This window comes from Crocuta crocuta, unplaced genomic scaffold, assembly GCF_008692635.1.
Source record: "Crocuta crocuta isolate KB4526 unplaced genomic scaffold, BGI_CrCroc_1.0 scaffold209, whole genome shotgun sequence".
Classification (NCBI taxonomy): domain Eukaryota; kingdom Metazoa; phylum Chordata; class Mammalia; order Carnivora; family Hyaenidae; genus Crocuta; species Crocuta crocuta.
Window position 1 is genome coordinate 4,503,672 of NW_027551566.1, and position 24,511 is coordinate 4,528,182.

General features: G+C 45.9%; 1 protein-coding gene across 5 annotated transcripts in view; it reads right to left on the minus strand.

The window, feature by feature from the left end:
• The window catches only part of BANF2 (BANF family member 2), a 35,905-nt gene extending 16,632 nt beyond the window's left edge, over positions 1-19,273 (minus strand). For 2 of the 5 annotated variants that reach the window (XM_077750201.1, XM_077750202.1), the window contains exon 1: positions 19,179-19,273. Coding sequence is in view for 2 of the 5 variants with exons in the window: in XM_077750199.1 (XP_077606325.1) it covers positions 18,777-18,866 (90 nt within the window). In the remaining 3 variants the exon portion in view is untranslated. Of the gene's footprint in view, positions 1-4,841; positions 4,911-18,040; positions 18,139-18,776; positions 18,996-19,178 lie in introns of those variants that run through there. The other 3 variants (XM_077750200.1, XM_077750199.1, XM_077750203.1) reach the window with 3 other exon arrangements.
• Positions 19,274-24,511: the final 5,238 nt, after the last annotated feature.

The window sequence follows — 24,511 nt, forward strand, 5'->3', positions numbered from 1 at the left end:
GACATCCCTCAACAACCATTAGTTGGAAGTGAAGTTCGTTATCCTCTAGAGCCCAAGTAAGATGACTCAGGGAGTGACCCCCAGTGACAGAGAAACAGGGGTGGAACATACATGAATATGGGTAGAATACTATAGTTTCTTTGAAATATAAATGTAAAAGTGTAATATTTCTAAATATATTACTTTGCATAGTCTGTGACTTTAAATGTGCATAATTAAATTATGAAATGAAAAACTATAAGTAAACAATTTTATCTACATCTCTATGAGTTCATGTATTCAAATGACCAAAAGAAAACATTGCAGGTGGGGTCTTCTTATTCTAAGTAAATAAGAGATTATCTTATTTTTGTGTTTGCTTTATATTTGGGCATACGTGATACTGCCTACTCTAGGGAACTGAGTTTTTAAAATTTTTTAAGTTTATTTATTTATTTTCGAGACAGTGACAGAGAGAGCAAGCAGGGGAGGGGCAGAGAGGGATGGAGAGAGAGAAAGTCTCAAGCAGGATCTGCACTGTCAGCGTGGAGCCTGAGTGGGGCTCAAACTCACAGACTGTTAGATCATGAACTGAGCCAAAACCAAGAGTCGGACACATAACTGACTGAGCCACCCGGGTGCCCCAGGAACAGATGTTAATACAACCTAAGTTTTTTGTTTTGCTCTCACATTTTATTGAAGGGGTGCAGGACAGAAATCTGCATAGGTGGCAACACTGTTGAGAATGCTGCTACCCACATTTGTCCTAGAAAATGCCCCTCGTGGTGAATCTTTTTTGAATGTGAAGAAAAAGGTATACTTTCAAAACTGGTATATTTCTACCTTTATGAAGAAACAGAATTCGTCAACATATTTCTCTTTTTACTCAGCCTGCTGGGAAGCTTTGAGCTAAACTAAATGACCACATAGAGAAATTAACATGGATAAAACCTCTCTCCCCATCTAGTTATCATATTTGCTTCTTCTACTCAATGCCCTCATTTTCTTTCTAATTTTACTTTAAAACTTAAATTCATGTGCTAAGAGTACACACATGCTTTTTAAATTATGCTGCTTTAGCACTTTCAACAAGAGCCAAATCATGAAAAGAGCCTAAATGTCCAACAACTGATGAATGGATAAAGAAGATGTGGTTTATATACACAATGGAATACTACTTGGCAAAGAGAAAGAATGAAATCATGCCATTTGCAGCAACATGGATGAAACTGGAAGGTATTATGCTAAGTGAAATAAGTCAGTCAAATAAAGACAGATATCATATGTTTTCACTCATATGTGGAACTTGAGAAATTTAACAGAAGACCATGGGGGAAGGGAAGGGTAAAAAATAGTTACAGAGAGGGAGGGAGGCAAACCATAAGAGACTCTTAAATACAGAGAACAAACTGAGGGTTGATGGGGAGGGTGGAGGAGAGGGGAAAATGGGTGATGGGCATGGGGGAGGGCACTTGTTGGGATGAGCACTGAGTGTTGTATGTAAGCAATGAATCTACCCCAAAACCAAGAGCACACTGTACACACTGTATGTTAGCCAATTTGACAGTAAATTATAAAAAAAAATATGCTGTTTTTTTATGTACTCAAACCCTCAAAGGTGTGGAGAATAAAAATCATTCCTAAACTAAGCAGATTTATGGAAAAATTAGAGTACATCCCCATGGCCTCAAAAACTGCAGCCTTGTCGCACCAAGAGAAGGTAAGAGAATGAGGGTGACAATAATCTCAGGATTGTCCCTACAGAGGCCTTTAGTCTCCAGTATGCAGATGGAGGGACAGTGGAGTTGGACCAGAAGGGAATGAGGACAGTGCACATTTCTCACCATCAGGATCCAAGGGAATGTTGTCTATCAAGTATCACTCCTGGCTCTATATATCTCTGCCCTGCTCCTCAAAGCTACATCTTCTCTCTTCAAATGAGCCGGTTTGCCCGTCCCTCCCAGTCATTCATAACGAAAGAATGAAAAGAAGGGTAGTAATATTTCTATGAAAATAAGGTCTGACTCTGAGGGGCTCTCTCCCCCTTAGCTGTTAATGGTCTAAGGGCACACGTTTTGGATGTGTCCCTTTTTGGGATGAAGCTCATGGCCTCAAGACATAGGGCTCCACATTGTACAGTCAACTCAGAAATTAATTTCTAGAGCCTACCATGTTCACCACAATGTCATGAGGTTGGGTTGTGGCCACACCTCTTCTCAGACTACATGCTGGGGCATCTATGAATGGCTTTCTCTGTGAAGATTGCTCAGCTGGTGGGCTCTACACCTGCTGGCGGCCATCTTTGCCACCACATATGGAGAGCCTGCCTGAGAAGGAAGCAACCGGGAGAAAAGCAGATCTGAGAGACAGAAGCCCCTGGCAATGCAGATGGGCGGAAGAAATGCCCAAGAGAGGGAGTCAGAGATAAGTGGGTGCAAATATCTGCCCCTTCACTTACTAGCTGGGAGACCCGGGAGAATTTCTGAACCGAAGACTCCATTTCCTCATCTATAAGGTGGGCATAATGAATGTCACCCAACCACAGGATAGCTGTACAGATCAGATGAGTTAACTGAATGCCAAATGTGCAGTACTCTGTCTGGAAAAGAGTAAGCACTGCTATAGGAGAGCCAATTCAATGGGATTGTATTACATCATGATTTCCCGAGCCTATTATTACACAGATCTCAATGGTTATATGATCAAGTTGATTTCTATTGCTTCTAAGCACTATCTTCTTTTTTTGTTTTTTGTTTTGTTTTTTGTATGTTTTTTTTTAATTTAAGTTTCAGCTAGTTAAAATACACTGTAATATTATTTTCAGGTGTACAATATAGTGATTCATCACTTCCATAAAACACCCAGTGCTCATCACAAGTGCCCTCCTTAATCCCCATCATCTATCTCTCACACACACACCCCTCCTCCCCTCCAACAACCCTCAATTTTTTCTCTATAGTTGAGAATCTGTTTTCTGGTTTGCCTCATTTTTTCCTCTGCTATGTTCATCTGTTTCATTTCTTAAATTCCACCTATGAGTGAAATCATATGGTATTTCTCTGACTGACTTATTTTGCTTAACACAATACACCATAGCTATATCCATGTCATTGCAAATGGCAAGATTTCATTCTTTTTGATGGCTGAGAAATATTCCATTGTATATATACACCACATCTTCTTTATCCATTCATCAGTCGATGGACATTTGGGTTCTTTCCATAATTTGGTGTTTGTTGATAATGCTGCTATAAACATTGGGGTGGATATATCCCTTCAAATCAGTATTTTTGTATCCTTTGGGTAAATACCTAGTAGTGCAGTTGTTGGATCATAAGGTATTTCTATTTTTAACTTTTTGAGGAACCTGCATACTGATTTCCAGAGTGGCTGCACTAGTGTGCATTCCCACCAACAGTGTTAAGAGGGCTCCCCTTTCTCTGTATCTTTGCCAACACCTGTTGCTTCCTGCATTGTCGATGTTAGCCATTCTGACAGGTAAGAGGTGATATATCATAGTTTTGATTTGTGTTTCCCTGTTGATGAGTGAGCACTAACTTCTAAAAAACGAGCCTGTGTGTCCTTCACATCCCATGAAGACCCTCTGGCATCTGCCCCTCTAAGGGTCACCTATTGTCTACCTCTGCTCAGCACTGGCTGTCTCTACTTCTGGGACCAGCACCTCTACTTCCCCTTGAGGATTCACTCTTTTCCAAACCTCAGTCTCTGTCTTCCCAATACCCTAGGATCAGGGGGCAACCATGTTCAGGCCTGGCCAATGAAACTAGTATATCATTTTGGCTACTGCAAATGGTTCAGAGATGGGTGCATTCTTTAGCCCAGGCCAAATTCAGCTGGCAGGATATGAGTTCAGAACTCCTGGCGACAATCTCTGCCATCACCTGTCTCAGAACCTGCCTAGGAAGGAAGCCACATGTAGGAAAACAAATCTGTGAGAAGGAAAGAGACAGATTCCCAGTACTCATCTGCAAACCTGGGTCTAGCCATGCCTGAAGGCATCTACTCCTGGCCTTTTCAATTGTATCAGGCAAGCTTTCTCACTTTTGTTTAATTCGATTTAAGTTAGGACTGTGCAATTTCTAACAGAGTCCTAACTGACACACCCCCAATATTCATTCACTCATTCATTTACTCATTGAATAAGTGTTTGTAGTATACCTTCCATGCACCAAGTACAATGCAAGACACAGAAGCATCCCCATTCCACTCAGAGGCCTGGGGCAGGATTAGTCCCACAGCCAGGCATCAGGGATGGAAAAAAATCATTTTTCAATGACCATTAATCCTCATCATTCACAAATAAAAGCATATCTGCCTTCCTTGCCCTTAACTCCAATTCTACAATGGCAAACAAGGTTCCTTGGTGGCTGTCTCACCCATGGCTCTTTAATTGTACATCTTTCTCCTGATGCATGCAATGAATACCCAAATAAATGCAATGATTCCTCAGAAGTTTACTGAACATCACCTGTTACAAGGCCTTGGGTTAAGTCTATGAACATGTAGTACAAAGACTTCTGCAGGTGGCTGTCAGAGAAAACCTCAGTGATGAGGGGGAACATTCCCAGAGGCAAGAGGTCACCTCTTTAGGAATTGTAAAGGAGAGGGAGGACTGTCTTCACAGGCTCTAGACTCCAAAGTCAGTGTGGGTTGACTAGAGCCCTCCGGGCTGTGCTGGGTTGGGGGTAGGAGACCTGAGTCTGATCTCAGTTCTGCCCATGAACTTGGACGCGTGACCTTGGTCAAGCCACTTCCATTTCATGTGGATAAAGTCAGAATGTTGACTGGCTGGGCCTAATTGTTCTCGTCCCTCCCAATGCTATGTGTCTTTGCTAACTTACAGCCTTTAGGTGGTACAAATTCATGCAGGTTCGTAATCCCTATTCTGCCATTTTCAGGTCCAAAAAGCTCTGAAAACGAGAAGATTGTTTTGTTTTAAAAAAAAACTTACTTGGCAGCAAAACCTGTCCTGGACCAACATAAAGCTATTTATAGTCTTTTATTATCCCTCTTAGTGTGAATATTTATACATTTCACCACAGGAATATTAATGGGTTTGTTTACAGCATACTGAGCCAGACTCTACCAGGAGGAATGTTCTATAACACACAGAACCAGCACCATATTGCCTTTCTAAAATTTTTTTAAAAAAATCTGAATTCTCCAAAATTTCTAGCCCCAGTGGTTTAGACTTAGGTTTTATAGATGTAAGCTAAGATCACTGAGCCTGTGGCCAAGGCACCCCGCAACAATTTCTTGCAGAAGGCACTTGTCTCCCTGGCTTGTCCACACTCCATCTTTCTTGTCTATGTCACTAAGGCTCCCAACCTTCTCTCCCCAAATAGAATTGTCCCCTTACTCCTGTCTGTGCTGGATATCCTTTGTCTGGATAGTAGTTCTAACTGGGACTATAGCTGGTTACATCTTTGCTTCATGAAAACATGTCCTGTACTTTGAAGCCTTGTTCTCTGTAAAGGACCAGGGGCTGAGCTAAGAAAAATAAGTCATCTAAGGAATGGATGAGTGTATTAGCTACCCTCCGTGGACAAGACATTTACATTTGTAACAGATGTTTTGGCTTATTTTTATCTTATTTATTTATTTATTTATTTTTAAAGTTTTATTGTTTATTTATTTTGAGAGGCAGAGCGAGCAGGGAAGAGGCAGAGATAGAGGGAGAGAGAGAGAGACAATCCCAAGCAGGCTCTGTGTTGTCAGCACAGAGCCCGACACAGGGCTCAAACTCACAAACTGCAAGATCTTGCCTTGAGCCAAAACCACGAGTTGGACGCTTAACTGACTGAGCCACTCAGACATTCCATATTTTTATTTTCAATTGTGATAAAATACTCATCACACAAAATTTACCATCTTAATCATTTTTAAGTGTACATTTCATAGTGTTAAGTCTATCCATACGGTATGTGCAAGCAATCCCCAGAACTTCTTCATACCCATTAAACTCTAACTACCCCTCCCCAATTCCCCACAGCCCCAGCCCCTGGCAACCACCATTCTTTCTTTTTCTATGAATTAGACACCTCTAGGTACCTCATATAAGTGGAATCATACAGCATTTGTCTTTTTGTGACTGGCGTTTCTCAGCACAATGTCCTCAAGCTTCACCCACTTTGTGTCATGTGTCAGAATTTTCCTTTTTGGTTGAAAAATATTCCATTGTGAGTATATACCAAATCTTATCATCATTCATTCATTGAGGATCATTTGGGTTGCCTCCATCATTTGACTATAGTGGGTAAATCTGCTATGAATATGCCTCTCTCTGCTGTTATAGCCCCAGAAAGAAAGGGAAAGCAATGTCATCTTGGGAAGGAGGAGGATTTTCCCCTAGAAAGAAGAAAAGAAAGGGACAGCCTATCTCTTCTGCCTCTTTCTGGAGAAAGCTTCCATTATCCAAAAGAGAGAAGACAATGTCTGGGAAGTCGGTAATAGAAGCAAGGGACTTGATCTTCCCTTTCTGGGACAAAAATCCCAAAGTGGGCAGACATGTTGGATTCTTGAGGGTAATGTCTGGAATGCTGGCTGGGCTGTGAAAAGGGTGCCTGAGACCTAGTGGCCTCCTTCCTTGGGCTTACCCAGAGATGACAGGAACAGGCACTTGCAGAACGTTTGGGGCAGTGGTGCAGCACTGTGAACAATGGCTAGATAGATGATCCTGAGCACAGGGAAGATGCGGCGAGGGCTAATGAGGGAGCCAAAGCTTGGAGTCAGAATGAAGAGGCTGCATAAGAGGGAGCCTTACAACCAGGGCAAAGGGCCAAGTCACAGACTCCAAAAGTGGGTGCCAAGATATCCCTAAAAGACCAGAAGAGGCCAATCATCCGTGTGGACCAGAGAGACCACACTGCCACAGGATCAGGCTATTGCCTTGCAGATTCCATGAGTATTCAAAGCGTTGTGCCCCTACTGCCAGAAGGACCCACCAGTACCTCTCTCCACTCCCACAGCACAAAGCTCCTTAGGGAAGGCAGGAAGGGGCAGAGCAGTCCGTAAGGAGATACACTTTCCAACACAGACTCTTCAAGGTTTGCAACTGAAGAGACAGAGTAGTAGGTCCAGAGCCTGTGAACCAACTGATACGCCCATCCCCCAGCTGCTGGTGCCGCTGCTAATGCTCCCAGGGGTGGCTCTCCCCAGAGTAGTGTCTCAGCAATGGAAGCCAGCCACCTGGAGGCACCTGGGAGGTTAGAAGGCCCAGGTCCTGCCTGAGGGCAGCCAGTGACCTCTCACCCTGAAGTAGAAAAACCCAATCCCTTCTTCTCAAGGTGGGACCACTCTCCGGCACCACTCTTGCCCCCGAATACTCATGGTGTCAGGCGGAAGCTGATTCCAGCTGGCACCACAGCCTACTCAGCTCCTGCCCTCCTGTTTCCCTCTCCTCAGGATTTATCATGAGGGTCACCAGATTTAGGAAATAAAAATACAAAGTGCTCGGTTCAGTTTGAATTTCAAATAAATAATTTAAAAAACCTAGTACTATAAATATGATCCCCAAGTATTTCATAAGACAGACATATGAGGGAAGCCTAGGTGGCTCAGTTGGTTAAGCATCTGATTCTTGGTTTTGGCTCAGGTCATGATCTCATGGTTGGTGGGTTCGAGCCCCGTGTCAGGCTCCATGAGCCTCTCGCTGCCTCTCTCCCTCCTTCTCAAAATAGATAAACTTAAAAAAAAAAAAAAGACATACCAAAGAAGTTATTCATTGATTATCTGAAATTCAAATTTAACTGGGAATCCTGCACTTTTTTCAGGCAGCTCTCTCCTAACACCTCTGGCTCAGCAGAAGCTCCTAAATCTGCCCCCACTCCTGACCCTGAGCTGCCAGGTGAGCTACAGGAGTCAGAAAGTCTTCCTGCTGAGATTTCCCTCCTGGATCTTAATCCACGTATGCCTCCCTATCTGGATCTGACGAGAGCCGCACACTCAGAAAGCTTGAAGGGGAAACGGCATAATACATGGCTAGGGAGATAATTGCTGTAGGACAACACGTCACTCAGAAGTTGCCTCGGAGGCAAACACTCGTTTGGATGTCGGGGTGCCCCTGCTTCTCTGGAAAGAACGTCTGGTGCCAGCAGGGCTCACCCTGGGTCTAGGAACCGAAAAAGGATTATGAGCAAGTGGGAGAAATGGAACCTAACAGATGTGGTTTGGGCAGGGACGGCACCTGCTACCATTGCTGTTGTTGCTCTTCTGATGCCTCCCCTGGAGAGGAAAGAATGTGGGCTCTGGAGCCCCCCAGACCTGAGCTTCCATCCCAGCATTGCCTTTTACTAGATACAGAACCCTCTTTGCCCTGTGGGCCTTACTTTCTCAATCCTCTATGTGCCTGCCTCTTTCTGGCCACAGTTCCACATAATCCTCAAAATTCATCTGGCAGCACCAAAAAATTGTTTCTGTTTTGAGAGATGAAGAAACTAAGGCCCAGAGGGACAAAGAAGGTCCCATATGTAGGAAAAGGCAATGTTGGGATGTAAGCTCAGGCCTGGGGGAGAGGGGGAGCTCCAGAGCCCACGCTCTTTCCCCTCCAGGAGAGGAATCAGAAGAGCAACAACAGCAATGGTAGCAGGTGTCCCTGCCTGCCCACATCCTCTTGGGGGTTCACGGTTCCCTCAGTCAGCACCTGTGGCTCGCCTGGCAGCCGAAGGGTGCCAGCAGATGGATAAATGCCGGGTGCTGGGATGGCTCAGGTCAGGTGTGCCGGGTCACCTCCAACATGTCCCCAGAGGGGTCGAGTCCTGAACCCTTCCCAAATGATCTAATTGCACTTAAATTAGGCTCTCAGGGTTGGTGACTGGGAAAGCCAGCCTAAAAGAGCAGTTAGTGCCTCTCTAGGCTCCCCAAAGCATCATGGGAAGTTCTTTCCCATGTATTACCTCATTCACCCTACCCTCCCTCTGAGGACGTGGGCTCTGTGATTACTCCATTTTACAGATAAAATACTTTCACCAATGCAAGGCATTGCAGGGCCTTAAACCCAAGTGAGCCTCAGACCAATATCTGCATTCCCAAGTGCTGAGTCGTCAGGGGAGATTTTGCTGGATTTCTGGGCAGTCATTTTCACTCCTTCCAGCTGTGCACTGCATTCTTTTACTGGGGTGCAAATACGAACTGGGGCAGCTGGCTGATGGCCAGCAAGGGGACATTTCATGGTGGTATACGTGGATCTGTGCAGTTGTGTAGTATCGTAAGCACTGCACTGACTCCACCCTAAGATATGTGAGGTCACCATGCTATGTGTCTTCCGCCTGTTCTTTGTCAGACAGAGTGCTTTAGACCTAGATTCAGCTTTCCTTGATTCCTTTTGTGCACATCTTACGTACCTGCCCTTGTTTCCTGGTCCTCAGCCCAGTGGTTCTTCTTCTAAGGACCCCTCCCATTCTGCATGTCACTGGTTGTGAGGGTATGTGTCTATGTTCTGTGAGTTTCGGTACAGAAATGGCCCTAAGTGACTTACCCAATTTTCCCAAGTGCAAAGACCTACTTAAGACTCTTTCCCAAAAAAAATCACTAGCCTTCTAGACTCTAGCTTCAGATAGAGGGCCTCAGCCGGGAAGTGGTGTTCTTCTGTTTCTGATTGTTTCCATTCAAAGCCAGGTTCTCAAGGCCATAAAGAAAGGATTTCCCAAAGATTGCCATTGATTTCATTTATTGCATTATTTATGTGAGCAGGTAATGAACTGTTTGTACTGCAAACAGGGTTTTCGCAGGTATTACACAAAGGAGTTTCAGTAATTCCCAGAGATCTTTTGGCATATTATAGCCATCAAAAGATAAGCCTGCCCATTTGTAAACACACTCTTGGACATGCACCATAGGCACATTCCTTAGAAGGAAGAGACTCAGTTCCCTGGCCTGGGTAGGGCGGCGCTCCTCTCCTGCTAAGGACCAGTCTCAACCCTGGATTGTCAGGGAAGAGTTTAGACTGAAAGAGACCTTAGCCTCAATGACTCTTTTGAAATCAGATACTGTTTTGAGCATCTATTAAAAGTTCAGATGAGAGGCGACCAACAGAAATGCAAAGGGTCCAAGTAAGTGAAAAAAAAATAAACTAGTGAGGAAAAACAGTGCAAGGGTAAAGATAAAGACTGACATTTGGCATTCATCAGGGAGGTCACAAAAAGTGTGGTCTGTGGCTGAGTGCGGTCCCACATCCCACAAAAACGAGGTAGTCCCCTCTCAGGAACATGGGTCCCATGTGGCCAGGTCTTGTGAGTTATTTCAAAAGAATCTAAAAATTTTAAGTTTTATGTGAATGCTCCTGTTTTCTAAATGTTGGACAATAATTCAAATATCTGTCACATGATGTGGACCCAATCACACAAAGCCATACCACCATCTTGCCTCTCCTGCTGCACAGACTTTCCTTCCAGAAAAATGTCCAGTTTGCACATATAAATACAATTCGACATCAAATTTCAGAAATCCGTGAACCTCTGAATTCAAGTTTCAAGGGGCCTAAAACCTTCATCTTGGGTGAGCAGTTCTCATCTTTAAACTTGGACATGGTTTGGGGCACCTGGGTGGCTCAGTCAGTTGAACATCAGACTCTTGATTTCGGCTCAGGTCATGATCCCAGGGTCATGGGATTGAGCTCTGCATCAGGTTCTGTGCTGAGTGTGGAGCCTGCTTGAGATTCTCTCTCTCTCTGCCTCTCTCCCCTCTGCACACACAAAACAAACAGACTTAGACATGGTTTCCTGGGAACATGTTCTGACCTTCACCATGAAGGTTATCTACAAACAGGCAACCAGTGTGCTTGCTTCCACTTCCATCTTCCCATTCGGTGGCCAGAGACTACTCCCAGCATGTCCCCTTAAATCCTCACAGGGATTTTCATCCAAAAAGCATCTGCTGATGTTCAGTCCTCAGGAAAATGCAAATCAAAGCCACAATAAGGTATCACCTCACCCCTGTTAGGATGGCTATTATCTAAAAGACTGGAAATGCAGGTGCTGTGAGGATGTGGAGAAAAGGGAACCCTTGTGCACTGCTGGTGGGAATGTAAATTGGTGCAGGCACTATGGAAAACAGTATGGAGGTTCCTCAAAAAATTAAAAATAGAACTACCAGATGATCCAGCAATTCCACTTCTGGATATTTAGCTAAAGAAAGCAAAATGCTAATTCAAAAAGATATCTGCACCCTCACATTCATTGCAGTACTATTTACAGCAGCTAAGACATGGAAACAACCTAAGTGTCCATGGATGGATGAAAGCACAAAGAAAATGTCATGTACACATAAAACAGAATATTATTCAGCAACAAAAGCAAATCTTGCCACACGCAACAACACGAATGAAACTTGAGGACATTATGCTAAGTGAAATAAGACAGGGAAAGACAACTATCATATGATCTCACTTATATGTTGGATCTAGAAAATAAATGAATAAAAACAAACTGAGTTCATAGATACAGGGAACAGATTGGTGGTTCCCAGAGGCAAGGGGTGGAAATGGCGGAAATAGGTGAAAGTGGTCAAAAGGCACAAACTTCCGATTATAAAGTAAATAAGTTACAGGGATGTAACATACAGTGTGGTGACTGTAGTTAATAATACTGTATTATAGGGGTACCTAAATAGCTCAATCAGTTAAGCAACTGACTCTTGATTTTGGCTCTGGTCATGATCTTGCGGTTTGTGAGTTCAAGCCCTGTGCCAGGCTTTGCACTGACAGTGTGGATTCTGTCTCCCTCTCTCTCTGCCTCTCCCTCTCCATCTTTCTGTCTCAAAATAAATAAAAATAAACTTTAAAAAATACCATATTGTGTATTTGAAAGTTGCTTCAACAGTAGATCTTCAAAGTTCTTATCACAAAAACAAAATGTATTATTATATGCGGTGTTGGATGCTAACCAGACCAATAATCACCAATAATGGTGATCATTTCACAATATAAACAAATATTAAATCATTATGTTGTACACCTGAAACTAACATGATGGTATATGTCCGTTTATGCTTCATATGGTATATCTCAATTTAAAGGGCAAAATAAGCATCCACTGGTGAAGACATGATTTCCAGCGCATGTAAACCTGGCTGAAAATGCTAGAGTGTGGTCCCCAGTCTCTTCCCTTCCGAGCCTGATTGCTGATGGCAGATGCCCAACCAAATCATGCTTGGTGCTGGTCCTGTTCATGTGGGTCAGATACACACACCCCACCCTCATGATATCTACTTCTCTACCTGGTCTTTGGATAGAGCCCCCTGGAAGAGACCAAAGAGACACATATGCTACCCCTCTCATACAAAAGAAGACTCGAAAAGCTCTTTGCACATCTTGGGTTCTGAGCCACTGTTGTATGCTCAGTGCTGCTGCCCTGAGTGGTGGTACAGGGGCAGGAAAGAGCCAAGCCAGGGCATTGGCTGGACCTGTGTTTGATCTAGGCTTTGCCCCTGACTAGCCAGGAACCTGGACCTGAGCCCACCTCTCCATTACCACCACCACATAAAGAGTTCTCATTATGGATAGACAAGACACACTGAATCCTCAAGTGTGTGTGTATGTGTGTGTGTGTGTGTGTGCGCGTGTACTCTGAAACTCATTTATTAAGCTTAGAGAGCTTAATAACACATCCATGACTGTGTAATTGGCAAAGAGAGGAGCTTGAATCCTCGTGTTGAGCTAATGCTTGTGAGTTCTGCCAATGCTTTGTAACTATGGGCCACTGAGTGGCTTAGAAGCACCACACATGAAGTGCTCTGACCAGAGAGGTCCTTAGAGATGTTGTTATAACCATCACCTCAAGCCACAGCCCTGACGCTCAATCTCTGTCTGGATTTACAGAGCATGCTTGGTCCCAGAAAGCTCATTTCCCCCAGCCCCTCCTGCCTGGCACTCCCAGTGCCCTGACTATTGCTACTTTTCCACGTTTGGCCAAACTTCGAGCCTCTTCAACTTCAAAATGCTGCCATCTTGCTGGTCAGGTGGCTATGTTTTTCTAAGTCCAGACCCATGGGGCTTCCTGCCCTGTCATTGGTTCTCATCAGCCTGACAGCACCAAGGGGAAGGTCACTGTCACAGCAGCTGGGGAGAAGCTCCATACTAACTAGTCACATTAGTTTGCCTAGATCACTTTCCCTTTCTCCGCCTTAGCTGTTTCATTTATAAAATGGGTGAGGTGGAGTTAGGTTGATACTTTTCTAAAGTGTGCTCAAAAGAGCATTAGCCTCTCATCTTCCCCCTCACTCTTGAGAATTTACAGTGTATGTACTTCAGCTTACTCAAGGCATTGACAAGTCCTGTGCAGCAAGCAAACTGCTGTCTTGGCTTAACACACCGTCTTCTGAGCTTCCTAGACCACACAGCTTTTTAATTGACATCAGTTAACATTCCTTGGGCCAGTGTTCTGTGGAACATGCTTTGGCTAATTTTCAAGTATTTAATGGTAGTCTTTGCTCTTGAGTCTGTGTTGGGGTCCAGAAGACCTAGTTGGCTTCAGGCCCTCTGGAATTGATAAGGTCCCTGACCTCTGCTTCCCTGGCCATCACAGAACATCTGTTCTCATGGCCAACTGTGGTGAGTTCTTGACTTCTCAAGAGCTCTCTCTCTCTCCTTTCTGATGTTTGCACCTTTCCTGACCCCATTCCATGTGGCTTGGGTGGGGCTGGCCTTGCTACCTGGCTCCAGGAATATCCCTATGACCTAGGTCTGGCTGTTGAGGTAACACATCCTCCTGGCCATCGTGACTGGTTTGTGACAGGCATGGCACCCCAGTGGGATGAACTAGAGAACTCTGGTACTTTTGCTGGGAAGGTTAGGAAAGAACTGGTGCCTTCTTCCTGGCATGGTTGCAAAGCAAGTTGTTTCTTCCTCTACTTTGGGAGAGCCTGCCAGAGAGATCTCCAGGGGAGGCAGAGCTGACAACGGTAACTGATAATTCCCTGATGATATCACCGAGGGGCCGGATCCAGCCTTTCCTGAAGCCATGGCATACTCATCAATCATTTTCCATTAAACTGTTTTGAGTTTGGTTTTTACCTTATAACTCAAAGAGCCCTTCCCCACCAATTTTACAAGTGGTGTGGTGGGAATCCAATATTAGAGAAAAGGGAAAGAGGCTGTAGAGCTTGGTGAAGCAGTGTATGGGAAGCATCTGGGAAATGGAGTGGGATGGTTCCTGTGGCATTGTGTGGGACCAGGCAAGAAAGGACTGATCACAAGGACCCTGGCAACTGTGCAATGCTGAACCTAGAGGAATGATGCACCACTGCCAGTGTTCCAGGCCACACCTAAACATAGGCCGGCCAGGACAGAATGCACTCTACTATAGCCTTGCTTGTGGTTCTGGTGGTCATGGACCCTCCAGCTTGGCATCTCCCGGGAGCCTGCAGAATCTCAGGCCACACCTCAGACTTACTAAATCAGGGTCTGCATTTTAACAAGGCACCAAGTACTGTGTGTGCACAACCCGATTTGAGAAGCACCGCTGTGGGGTTATCGGTAGTGTCTGTGGTAGCATGCCAAGAAGGCCACCATCAGCTCCTTCCTTCCTGTTTGCCCACCCACAGGAAGGTGGACGGTTTCTTCAGGCCGTTCATCTGGGCTTGCCCAGGAGTTGCTTGGACAACAGAATGTGGTGCAGTGGTGGTACCCGTATTACGCGTCACCCCCAAGAAGCCTAGCAGCTCTGCATTGTCCCTCAGGAGCCAGCTGTCATAAAGTCTGAATACCTCAGGACCTCATTGCTAACCACATGGAGATGCCATGTGGAGGCCCTGTGGGTTCCGGAAAGGTGAGAGAGTGGCCTTCACCAACCATGTAGAGCTGAGCCTACCCAAATTTCTGACTCATAGAATTGGGAGAAATGATTGATCACTGCTGTATTAAACCATTAAGTTTTGGGGTTATAGAGCAAAAGCCTACTGAGGTAGTGACTATCTTTCCTCTTGCAGGGTGTTCACTCACTCTAGACACTGTGCTGAGCACTTTCCACTGCCAACTGCTGTTCCAGGCACTGTTCCAGGTCCAGGGTGGAGTGATCATGAGATAGACAGCACCCCTGCTCTTACAGGACTGAAGCTCTTGTCCAGGAAGATGGCAATAGGCAAGAAAATACCCAAATACAGTGCAACAGAGGTATGTTTGTCCGCCCCACCCACCAGCATTCATATGTTGAAATTCTAACCCCCAGAGTGACAGTAATAGGAGATGGGGCCTTTGAGAAGTGATTAGGTCATTAGGTGATTAGGGTGGAACACTCATGAATGGGATTAGCACCTTTATAAAAGGAACCTTAGGAGGCTGGGTGGCTCAGTCGTGAAGTGTCCTACTCTTGGGTTTTTTTTTTTTAATGTTTATTTATTTTTGAGACAGAGAGAGCATGAGCAGGGGAGGGACAGAGAGAGGTAACAGAATCTGAAGCAGGCTCCAGGCTCCGAGCTGTCAGCACAGAGCCCAAGGCGGGGATCAAACCCATGAGCTGAGCCGTGAGAACATGACCTGAGCTAAAATAAGACGCCCAACCAACTGAGCCACCCGGGTGCCCCTGAAGTGTCCTACTCTTGATTTCAACTCAGGTCATGATCTCATGAGGTTTTTGAGATCAAGCCCCATATCAGGCTCTGCACTGGGTATGGAACCTGCTTAAGGTTCTCTCCTCACCCTCTGCCCCTCCTTCCTTCTCTCTCTCTCTCTCTCTCTCAATAACTAACTAAATAAATAAAAGGAACCTCAGAAAGTTCTCTTTCCACCACATGAGGCTACAAGAAAATGGCTGTCCACACCTTAGAAGCAGATGATCACCAGAACCTTCCATGTTTGGCCCCCAATCTTAGACTTCTAGCCTCTAGAACTGTTAGATAAGCCATCAGTCAGTGGTGCTTTGTTATAGCAGCCTGAACAAAGACACACGATAATGTCAGAATTTAGGAGCAGTTTGGAGTAGGGGCTGGGGACAATATCAGACAGCAAGGAAGGTTGCTCTGAGGAGACACACCTGATCTGGGCAGTGATGTTGAACAGGGGCAAACCGTACAATGACCAGAGGGAAGGGGGATGTTGCCAAAGCCCTGAGGGACCAATGTGGCTTGTGGGAGGCACAGGCTGGTGGTCTGGTTGGTGAATGTAGTGGGAGGGGCTAACTGGGGGGAGGAGGGAGAATGAGGTCAAGAGACGAAGTCACAAAAGTTGGCAGGGCTATAGCTACACTGTCCAGTTTGGTAGCCACTAGCCACACAAGCCTGTTTAGGCCGAATGTACATAAAATTAAGATTTAGAACTCACTTCCTCAGTCCCACCAGCCACATTTCAAGTGCTCGATAGCCACACATGGCTCATGACTAACATATGGGACAGTATGGATGAGAATATTTCCCTCAATGAGGAAAGTTCTATCAGCCATCTCTGGCTATAGAATGAACCAGGAGTAAGCCAAGGTTCAAGGTCAGACTATGTGCTCTTGAGCCTGGCACTTCATTAAATCCCTGGAGGTTCTGGTTTTACCTAGGATGAAATGAGGTTCCTGCAGCCCACCAGTGGGTCTGAATTATCCACAGCAAGATGTCAACTCCACAAATAGTTTAACTGAGGTCTTACCAGGAGAGCATGTTCAAGGCTTCATCCATGGTAACTGGCAGCAAAAAGGCCTGCTTAACTGACTTCTTTGCAACCTCATTTAGGCTGCCAATTTGGGGCTCCCTGATGTGAAAAAAGTACGGAGCGTGGCTACTATTTCAGGGCAGTGCGCAGAAGGGAAATTGCTACAATTAGCTAAAGCTGATTTTGATTAGCATATTTTCTTCCTTGCTGCATAACATCTGTTGGTGTGGAAACAGTCACACACAGTCTCGCTCTCAGAGCGAGAGGCACGGGCAGTGAATGAAGCAGGCCCACGTGGAGCCCAACACCAGCTGGAGAAACTTGAAGAGGAGGTAAAATAGCTCCTGAGGAGAGGCGCCTGGGTGGCTATTGGCTGAGGATCTCTTAATTTTGGCTCAGGTCATGATCTCACGGTTTGTGGGTTCGAGCCCCGCAATGGGCTCTGCGCTGATGGTGAAGAGCCTGCTTGGGATTCTCTCTCTCCCTCTCTCACTGCCCTCTCTCCCTCTCAGAATAAATAAATTTGAAAAAAAAATTTTTAAGGAGGGAAAACAGTCCTTGAGGAACTGGGCAAGTCACGAGCAGTTTGTCCTCAGGAAGGGATAAATAGGAAAGTGTTCCCTTCTCCCCCCGCCCTCCCCCACCCTGCACAGGCTGGGGGGCTGCAGGTGGAGGTTCATGGCCACACCTGCATGGTCATTTACTGTTGGTGGCAGCTCTACAGTTTCCCTACCCCTGTGGCGATTACCCAAACATCCTCATCTGAGAAATGCAGACTATGACACCCACCTGGTGGGTGAGGGGCAGATTATGTAAAATCTATGGGAACACACCTGGTATACAGTAGGTGCTCCATAAATGTTGGCTGAATCATAGTCTTCATAGGAAGGAGTTTTGGGAGAGGAAGAGAAATGGGCTAAGGGGTGTTTGATTAGCATTCAGGCTGGTTCCAACCCTGTCACCCCTCATTCATTCATTCAACAAATATTCATTCTGGGAATTGGCTCTGTGGCCTCAGATCACCTCCCTAGAACCAGCGTGGCCACCAGTTTCCTACCTGGGGCCCAGCAGATCGGTGGAGCTGGTCTCTATGGTTCCTTTAAGCTTTCCCCCCTAACAAAGTTTGTAGCCACCCTGGGAGGCCTGACCAATTTGGGTTCAAACATGGGAGGTTAGCAAGGTTTTGAGACCCAGATCCTGCAATCGGAGATTTGGAACAGCTTTTAAAGATCTTTTGGTTCTGCTCCTGACTGATCACAGGGATCCTGTCCCAGCCCTGCTGACGGAAGGTACTCGGTTTGCCTGGAAGCTTCCAAAGGCATTCTCGCTGTGTCGCAAAGCAGCCCATTCTATTTTCAGAGCGCTCTAATCTACGGATACGCTTGTCTGTATATGGAGTGTATAGAAATTCTAGGTTAATGTCCCTCTTAGAACATGGCACCCAGCACAGAACACAGTTCTCAGTTCCCTTACCTGTAAGACGAGCACGAAAATACCTACTTCACCTTCCTGGTGGCAGGAACTCACAGCAATAACAGAGATACGGGATCTGATACTCGTAGGCACCTAATGTCTGTTCCTTCCCTTTCCAAACGAGGGCTGTTGCAAGCGGAGGACACGGACCCCTCTGGCTCCAGCCTCTAGACTGTTCTTTGCTTTCAGTGGGGCCTGAGATGGAGCTACAGTGTTCCCCGCAGGCTTGGCGTACCACTACGACTTGTACTCCAGTGTGTGAGGGAGAGGATGGCAGGCAGCTCTCACAGCAAGGCCGACCACCGTGGTGTGTGAGGTGTTCTGCGCCTGCGCAGACCTGCATTTCCTGCAGACGGCCAATGGGCGCTCTGGATGCGGGGAGCCAATGGACAGACGAAGCAGCGGGGAAAGCTGGCTCAGGGTGCCCCTACTCCGGCCCCCACTGTTGGCTGTTGAAGGCCTGACTGTGGGTGCCCCAGCTGGGAAAAGTCAGCGTGCTCCCAGAGAGACAGCCCTGCACCCCACCCTGTTGTCTTCCCTGTTGCCTACGCTTCCGGTGTTCTAACCCATCTAGGGACTTCCGGTGATAGTCTTAAATCTCTCTCTGTCCCAAGAGGGAAGGAAGAGACTTGATACACCGGGCGCCAGAGCCAAAGAGAGAAGGCCAGGTGTACAGAGAGGAAGGCCGTCATGCACATGGTCGGAGGCATCGCTCGCATCGCCAGGAAAGCTTTACCTGCTCGCGCTGCTGCAAGGGTGTCGCTGGGCCGATGGCTGCCTCTGCCCCCAATTGGGACTCAGAGCCATCCTCTAGGGGATGTGCCATCTGAGAGCCTGGCCTCCCTGCCCCGGAGCCTCTATTGAACGCCTAGATGACCTTTGCCCAGGGAGCCCGAGCAGGTGGCAGACTGGGCCTGGGTGGCGATTAGAATATCACTTCCTGCATTTGGCAACCCTGCAGAGAGAGGTTGGGAAAGGGGCATCTGAGTCAGGTGAACTAGCTTCCCCTGAAAGGCTCGGGCTTGTCCTGGCACACTCCTGGCCGCCAGATCGGATGTGCTGCTGTGACTATGATACCCTGGGGTGCTAGCCCAGCCAGCCGTGGACTCTTTGTTTCCCGAGAAGTCTGAATACTCACCGAGAGCGCCTGGCTGGTCGGCGCCACAAGTCAGCTTGTCTCGGTTGCCGTGGCCCTGTTAGTGCAGGCCAGCCCTGGGAGGGGAAGCTCGCATATCCTGGGCTCAGGGGCAAATCAGGCCTGAGATCCTGAATGGGCCACATTGTGAGGTCACATCACTGGGGTCCCCCACCAGGTCTGCTGTCCCTGCTGTATCAGGCGACAGGGAGTTGTTCCTGAAGAAGTAACACATCTGACGGGCACTGTCGGAAAAAAGCAACCACCCTGCTAGGGACCAACAGCCTGGGAGGCACCACGTCCCTATCCTGCCTGGCTGGGTCAGCACAAGTAAATCAAGTGCCTCTTTTCATTTTCCCAACAAATTGACTCACAGGGGAACCCCCAACCCTTAGCTATTCCTCTACACATTTTCCATGATTGATTTGAAAGTCCAAGGCACACCCAGGACTTTCCCCCCACTGCCCACCTGGTGTGTTCAGAGTGCAAGCAGAAGAATTTAAATATTAGCTCAGAAAACAAACAGGAAAACGTAAATCTCCCCCACCCTCTCTCTTTAGTCAAACCTGACGCATGCCTTTCAGGATATCTTCTGTTTACATGCCTGCACTGCTTTCCTCTGCAGGTGATTGGGAATTAGGGACAACTTCTAGTTAATAAGCCCCTAAAGGGAAGGAAAATCCCACAAAAGGGGCCAAAGTCTAAAAGGTTTCTTGAGTTCTGTCCCCTTGCTTCTCTAGGGCTTGAGGTCAGGAATGGGAAACATTCTTTTTTTTTTTTTAATTTTTATTTATTTCTAGGAAAGAAAGGGAGAGACAGCGTGAGCAGGGCAGGGTCAGAGAGAGAGGGAGACACAGACTCTGAAACAGGCTCCAGGCTCTGAGGTGGCAGTCAGCACAGAGCCCGACGCGGGGCTCGAACCCACGAACCGCAAGATCATGACCTAAGGGAAAGTCGGACGCTTAACCGACTAAGCCACCCAGGTGCCCCAGGAATGGGAAACATTCTAACCAAAGGGAAAATGGCCTCGCTTTGGAGACTATCCTAAATTTTCGAGTCTGAAACCATGGTTTTCAAGCTTTGGTACATTTGAATCACGTGGAGGGCTTTTTAAAAATACAGATTAATTCCTCCTCCCTATATTTCCTGATTCAGTACACCTGGTGTAGGACCCAAGAATCTGTGTTTCTAACAGGTTCCCAGGCACTGCCGCTACTGGTCCAGAGAGTACACTTTAAAAAAAAAAAATTTTTTTTTTTTTATTGTTTGCTTATTTTTGAGAGACAGAGAAAGAGCATGAGCAGGGGAGGGGCAGAGAAAGGGAGACAGAGAATCTGAAACAGGCTTCTGGCCCTGAGCTGTCAGCGCAGAGCCCAATATGGGTCTCAAACTCATGAATCACCAGATTATGAGCCAAAGTTCGCCGCTTAACCAACTGAGCCACCCAGGCGCCCCCAGGGAGTACACTTTAAAAAGTATTGCTCAGGGACGCCTGGGTGGCCCAGTCAGTTAAGTGTCCGACTTTGGCTCAGGNAACATATTGCTCAAAAACGTAATGCTGCTGGTCTTCTGGGTTTGATCCTAAAATAACACTGCCAGCTGATGACAGTATTCAGGGGTTGCTGGAGAACAGAAAGAAGCTTTAGTTTGGGGCCAAAGCTAGCTGAGTCCTCTAGATTCAACCAACCTGCTTTATTGACCCGTTCAATGCCAGTGCTAAGTCATGTTGGGAAGGCACAGCTCATGTCTGTGTCCTGCCCATAGCTCTTGGCTTTACCACTTCTGTGCACAAACGTGGCCTGACTTCTAGCCACCAGCACCTGTGTCCCTTTGTTGGCAGGCTCTCCTCTGCTGCTGGAGCCTATCCTGGCTACAGGCAGTGCAGCTGTGAGTCCAGGAATTAAAATCTCCCCAGGAACCGCCTCAACCAATGACGTTTAGTGATTGGTGGATAAATACCCCAGCTCTTTCCCGCTCAGGCAGAGTCACTGGGTGGCACGCTCTGTGCCGTCTCCCAGAGGTCGCCACAGGACAGAGCCTCCATTGCCCGGTAGTAACTGGCTTGATAACACTGGATCTTCCTGCCCTCCCTCTCCTGGCCCACCTCCCCACCCCTCTGCCAGAGTGTCCTGGGATTGCCTCTAAATATTTAAGCAACTTGCCCTTAAATCTCGCTTTCAAGGTCTGCTTCTGGGGGAACCCAGGCCAAGACATCATGGATAAGGAATGGTTTTTGTCCTTGATAAGTTCACATTTAGAGGGGGAAAGCTACATGCTGTGGCTTAGTGAAGTCAGGAATTTCTGGGAATTGCTGGTGAGTGTCGGATCTCCAGGCAGATGAGGCATTCTGCTGGTTGCCCTTAGGAGTGTCATCAAGGGCACCTTAAGGAAATGTAAGGGCTCAGATGACACTCTCATGAGGAGGCCAGGGGGAAGAAGGGGCCTGGCAACAGGGCCCAAAGGCTTTTTCTTCCACACAGGCAGGCCTGAGTGGGGCACCTTCAGGGGACTGATTTGCTATGCAAATTCCTCTTGCTTCTACCTCCCTAGACAATTTCTCTTAAAACAGGAATACGGGTGAACCTAAACCATATAAAATATGACTCTTGTTAGGCTTAGGGGGCTGTCAGATTCTTGGAGAGGGGTTGATAAGGGTCTCTGCTGGTCTGATAGGATTAACATGTTTTCCTAGGTGCCCATCCCATGCCATGGCTGTGTCTAGTCCCCCATCTGTACTGTAGCTGGCTTCATCCAACTCCTCCCTTGCATTTGCAGGGGGCGTGGTCCCCCAACTGGCCCCACATAGCCCTCCTCACCATCAATGTCTGTCCTCCAGAGAACCTCCACATAAAAACATATAATCCAAATGAAAACCCTCCACATGGCATCAAAATACACTTCAAATCAAGTTCCTGGCCCCTTCCGTTGGACACACACCGAAATTCTGGAACCACCAGTGAATGGCCCCAGTTACTCCTTGGCTGGGCACCTTCACAGATCATTCTCAGGGGCCCAGGGGCCCCAGAGTTCTTTCCCCACATTTCAACTTCAAGAAGTGGAAAGGAAGCCTATCGACCTGGAACATTGTGCTAATGATAGTATTAACCTTTCCGGCATTACCCAGGACTCAAAAAATAATGGCTACCAAACAACCATGAGCCTTGCCTCTCAACAAAAGGATCACATACATGAGGGGACCAATTCCGAGACCTTAGCACAGGCTAAGAGATGGAAACGGGGGCTCAGCTGGTACCTTCAAAGACAACAGTCTCCATGTCCATCTCATTATTTTACACTCCCAAAGCCGTCCAATCGTTTTATTTTGTGATTAATTTGTGACACCATTTAAAATATGGGTGTAAATTTCAGTGCTATCTAGAAACGTGAGAAATTAGAAATCATTTGAATGTCTAAAAGAGGAATGATTGAATAAATTGTAGAGATCCCCATGTTGGAGTATTAAGACCATAATAAAATGGTCATTAGGACCATGGGAAAACAGGGAAGAATGGTATTATTAAGTGCAAATTTAAAAAGCAGAGGCTACAAAGAATTACAACCATGAAAACATTTGCCTGTGACAAAATACTCAACATCACTAGTGATCAGGGAAATGCAAAACAACCAGCACATGCTCACAAGCATGGCTACAATATAAAAGAATAGCAATACTAAGTGTTGGTAAGAATGTGGCGTAACCTGAACTTCCATATGTTGTAAAATAATACAACCACCTTGGAAACGTGCTTGGCAGTTTTCTTTGAACATAAAGATCTATGAAATGACCCCGCAAATCCACTCCCAGGTATTATGCAAGAGGAATGAAAACACCTCCAATCGTTGTACAAAAATGTTCATAGCTGCTTTATTCAGGATGTCCCCCAACCAGGAACAACGTAAATGTTCAATAACAGGTGAGGGAACAAATACATTCTTGTAAATTCTTATAATGGAACATTAGTCAGCAATGAACAGGAACAAAGTCCTACCGCCTACCTGATAATGTGATAAACCTCAAAGACACACTGAATAGCAGAGGCCAGAGACAAAGAGGACGTACTTGATTCCATGAACTTCTGAAACAGGTAGAACTAGTCTAAGGCGGCAAGAATGTTTAGCGATGGCCTGGAGGTAAGAGTGGGGTGGGGTGGGGGATGGACTAAAGGTATAAAGGAACTTTGTGGGGTAAAGGAAATGTTCTAGATCTTTAGTACAGTGGTGTTATTCAGGTGCATATATTTGCCAAAACTTGTCAACCTGCATGGTTAAAATGTGTGAATTTTAAAGCATGTAAATTATAGCTCAATAAAGGTAAGAACACATGTGTGTGTGTTTGTGGGATGTGTATACATGACATATATTACATATCCATACATTCACATAGTCATATAATTACACACACACACACACACACACACACACACAGCTTGCCTAGGAGGAAAAAACAGAAGAAAATACACTAAAATATGAAAAGCAGTTGTGTTTCACTAATGAGAGTATAGATGATTTCTTTCTCCTTTTGCTTCTTAGATTTGCCAAATTTTTACCTGTAAGGTTCTATAATAGAATAATAAATGTTCATGTTTTCATCGTGAATTGCTGGAAGCAAGCACTTAAGATGATGTATATAATACGCTAGGTTTTTATTGCATGTGTGATGAGTCTTAGAGATTTCTCTTCCTGTATATCCACCAATCTAAATCTTCAAGCCAATTTAAAATCTCACATCCCCTACTAAGTCATTCATAATATCCTTGCCAGAAAGAAAAACTGTCTTATATCATCCACCATCTCTTCATATATTGTTTCTCTTTAACCACATCATATGCTCACCAAGGGCTGGAATAATATCTTTATTCTTTGTATTCCCAACAATCCCCAGCACAGAAAAAGCACAGAAATTTGGAGAAAATAGATCAGACTAGCACAAGGTCACTATGTACACTATGTACACTTTGTACAGTGGCACAAATTCTAAGCAATGATACAAATGGCTCCCCCTGCTGCATGAATAGTGCCCTCTGGAGTTGTGCAAACAGGGTTCTTGGTCAGAGTCTCTGTCTACCACTTCCTAGCTTTGTGACCCTGAGGATGATCCCTCCTGAGCTTCAGTTTCCTTATCTGTATAATGGGAATGTTAAGATGATTGAATTGAGATAGTATGTGTTCAAAGCCCTGTGCAAACTCTGTGTTATCTCTACAACGTTAGATGTAGAGATGAGTCTCATAATAAATTTGGTCACTGGCCTTACAACTTGCTCATTACCACCACTTCCTCCTCAGCTTTTCCTCAATTCCCTGAAATTGTCAAACATGTTCCAGTTTCAGGGCCTTTG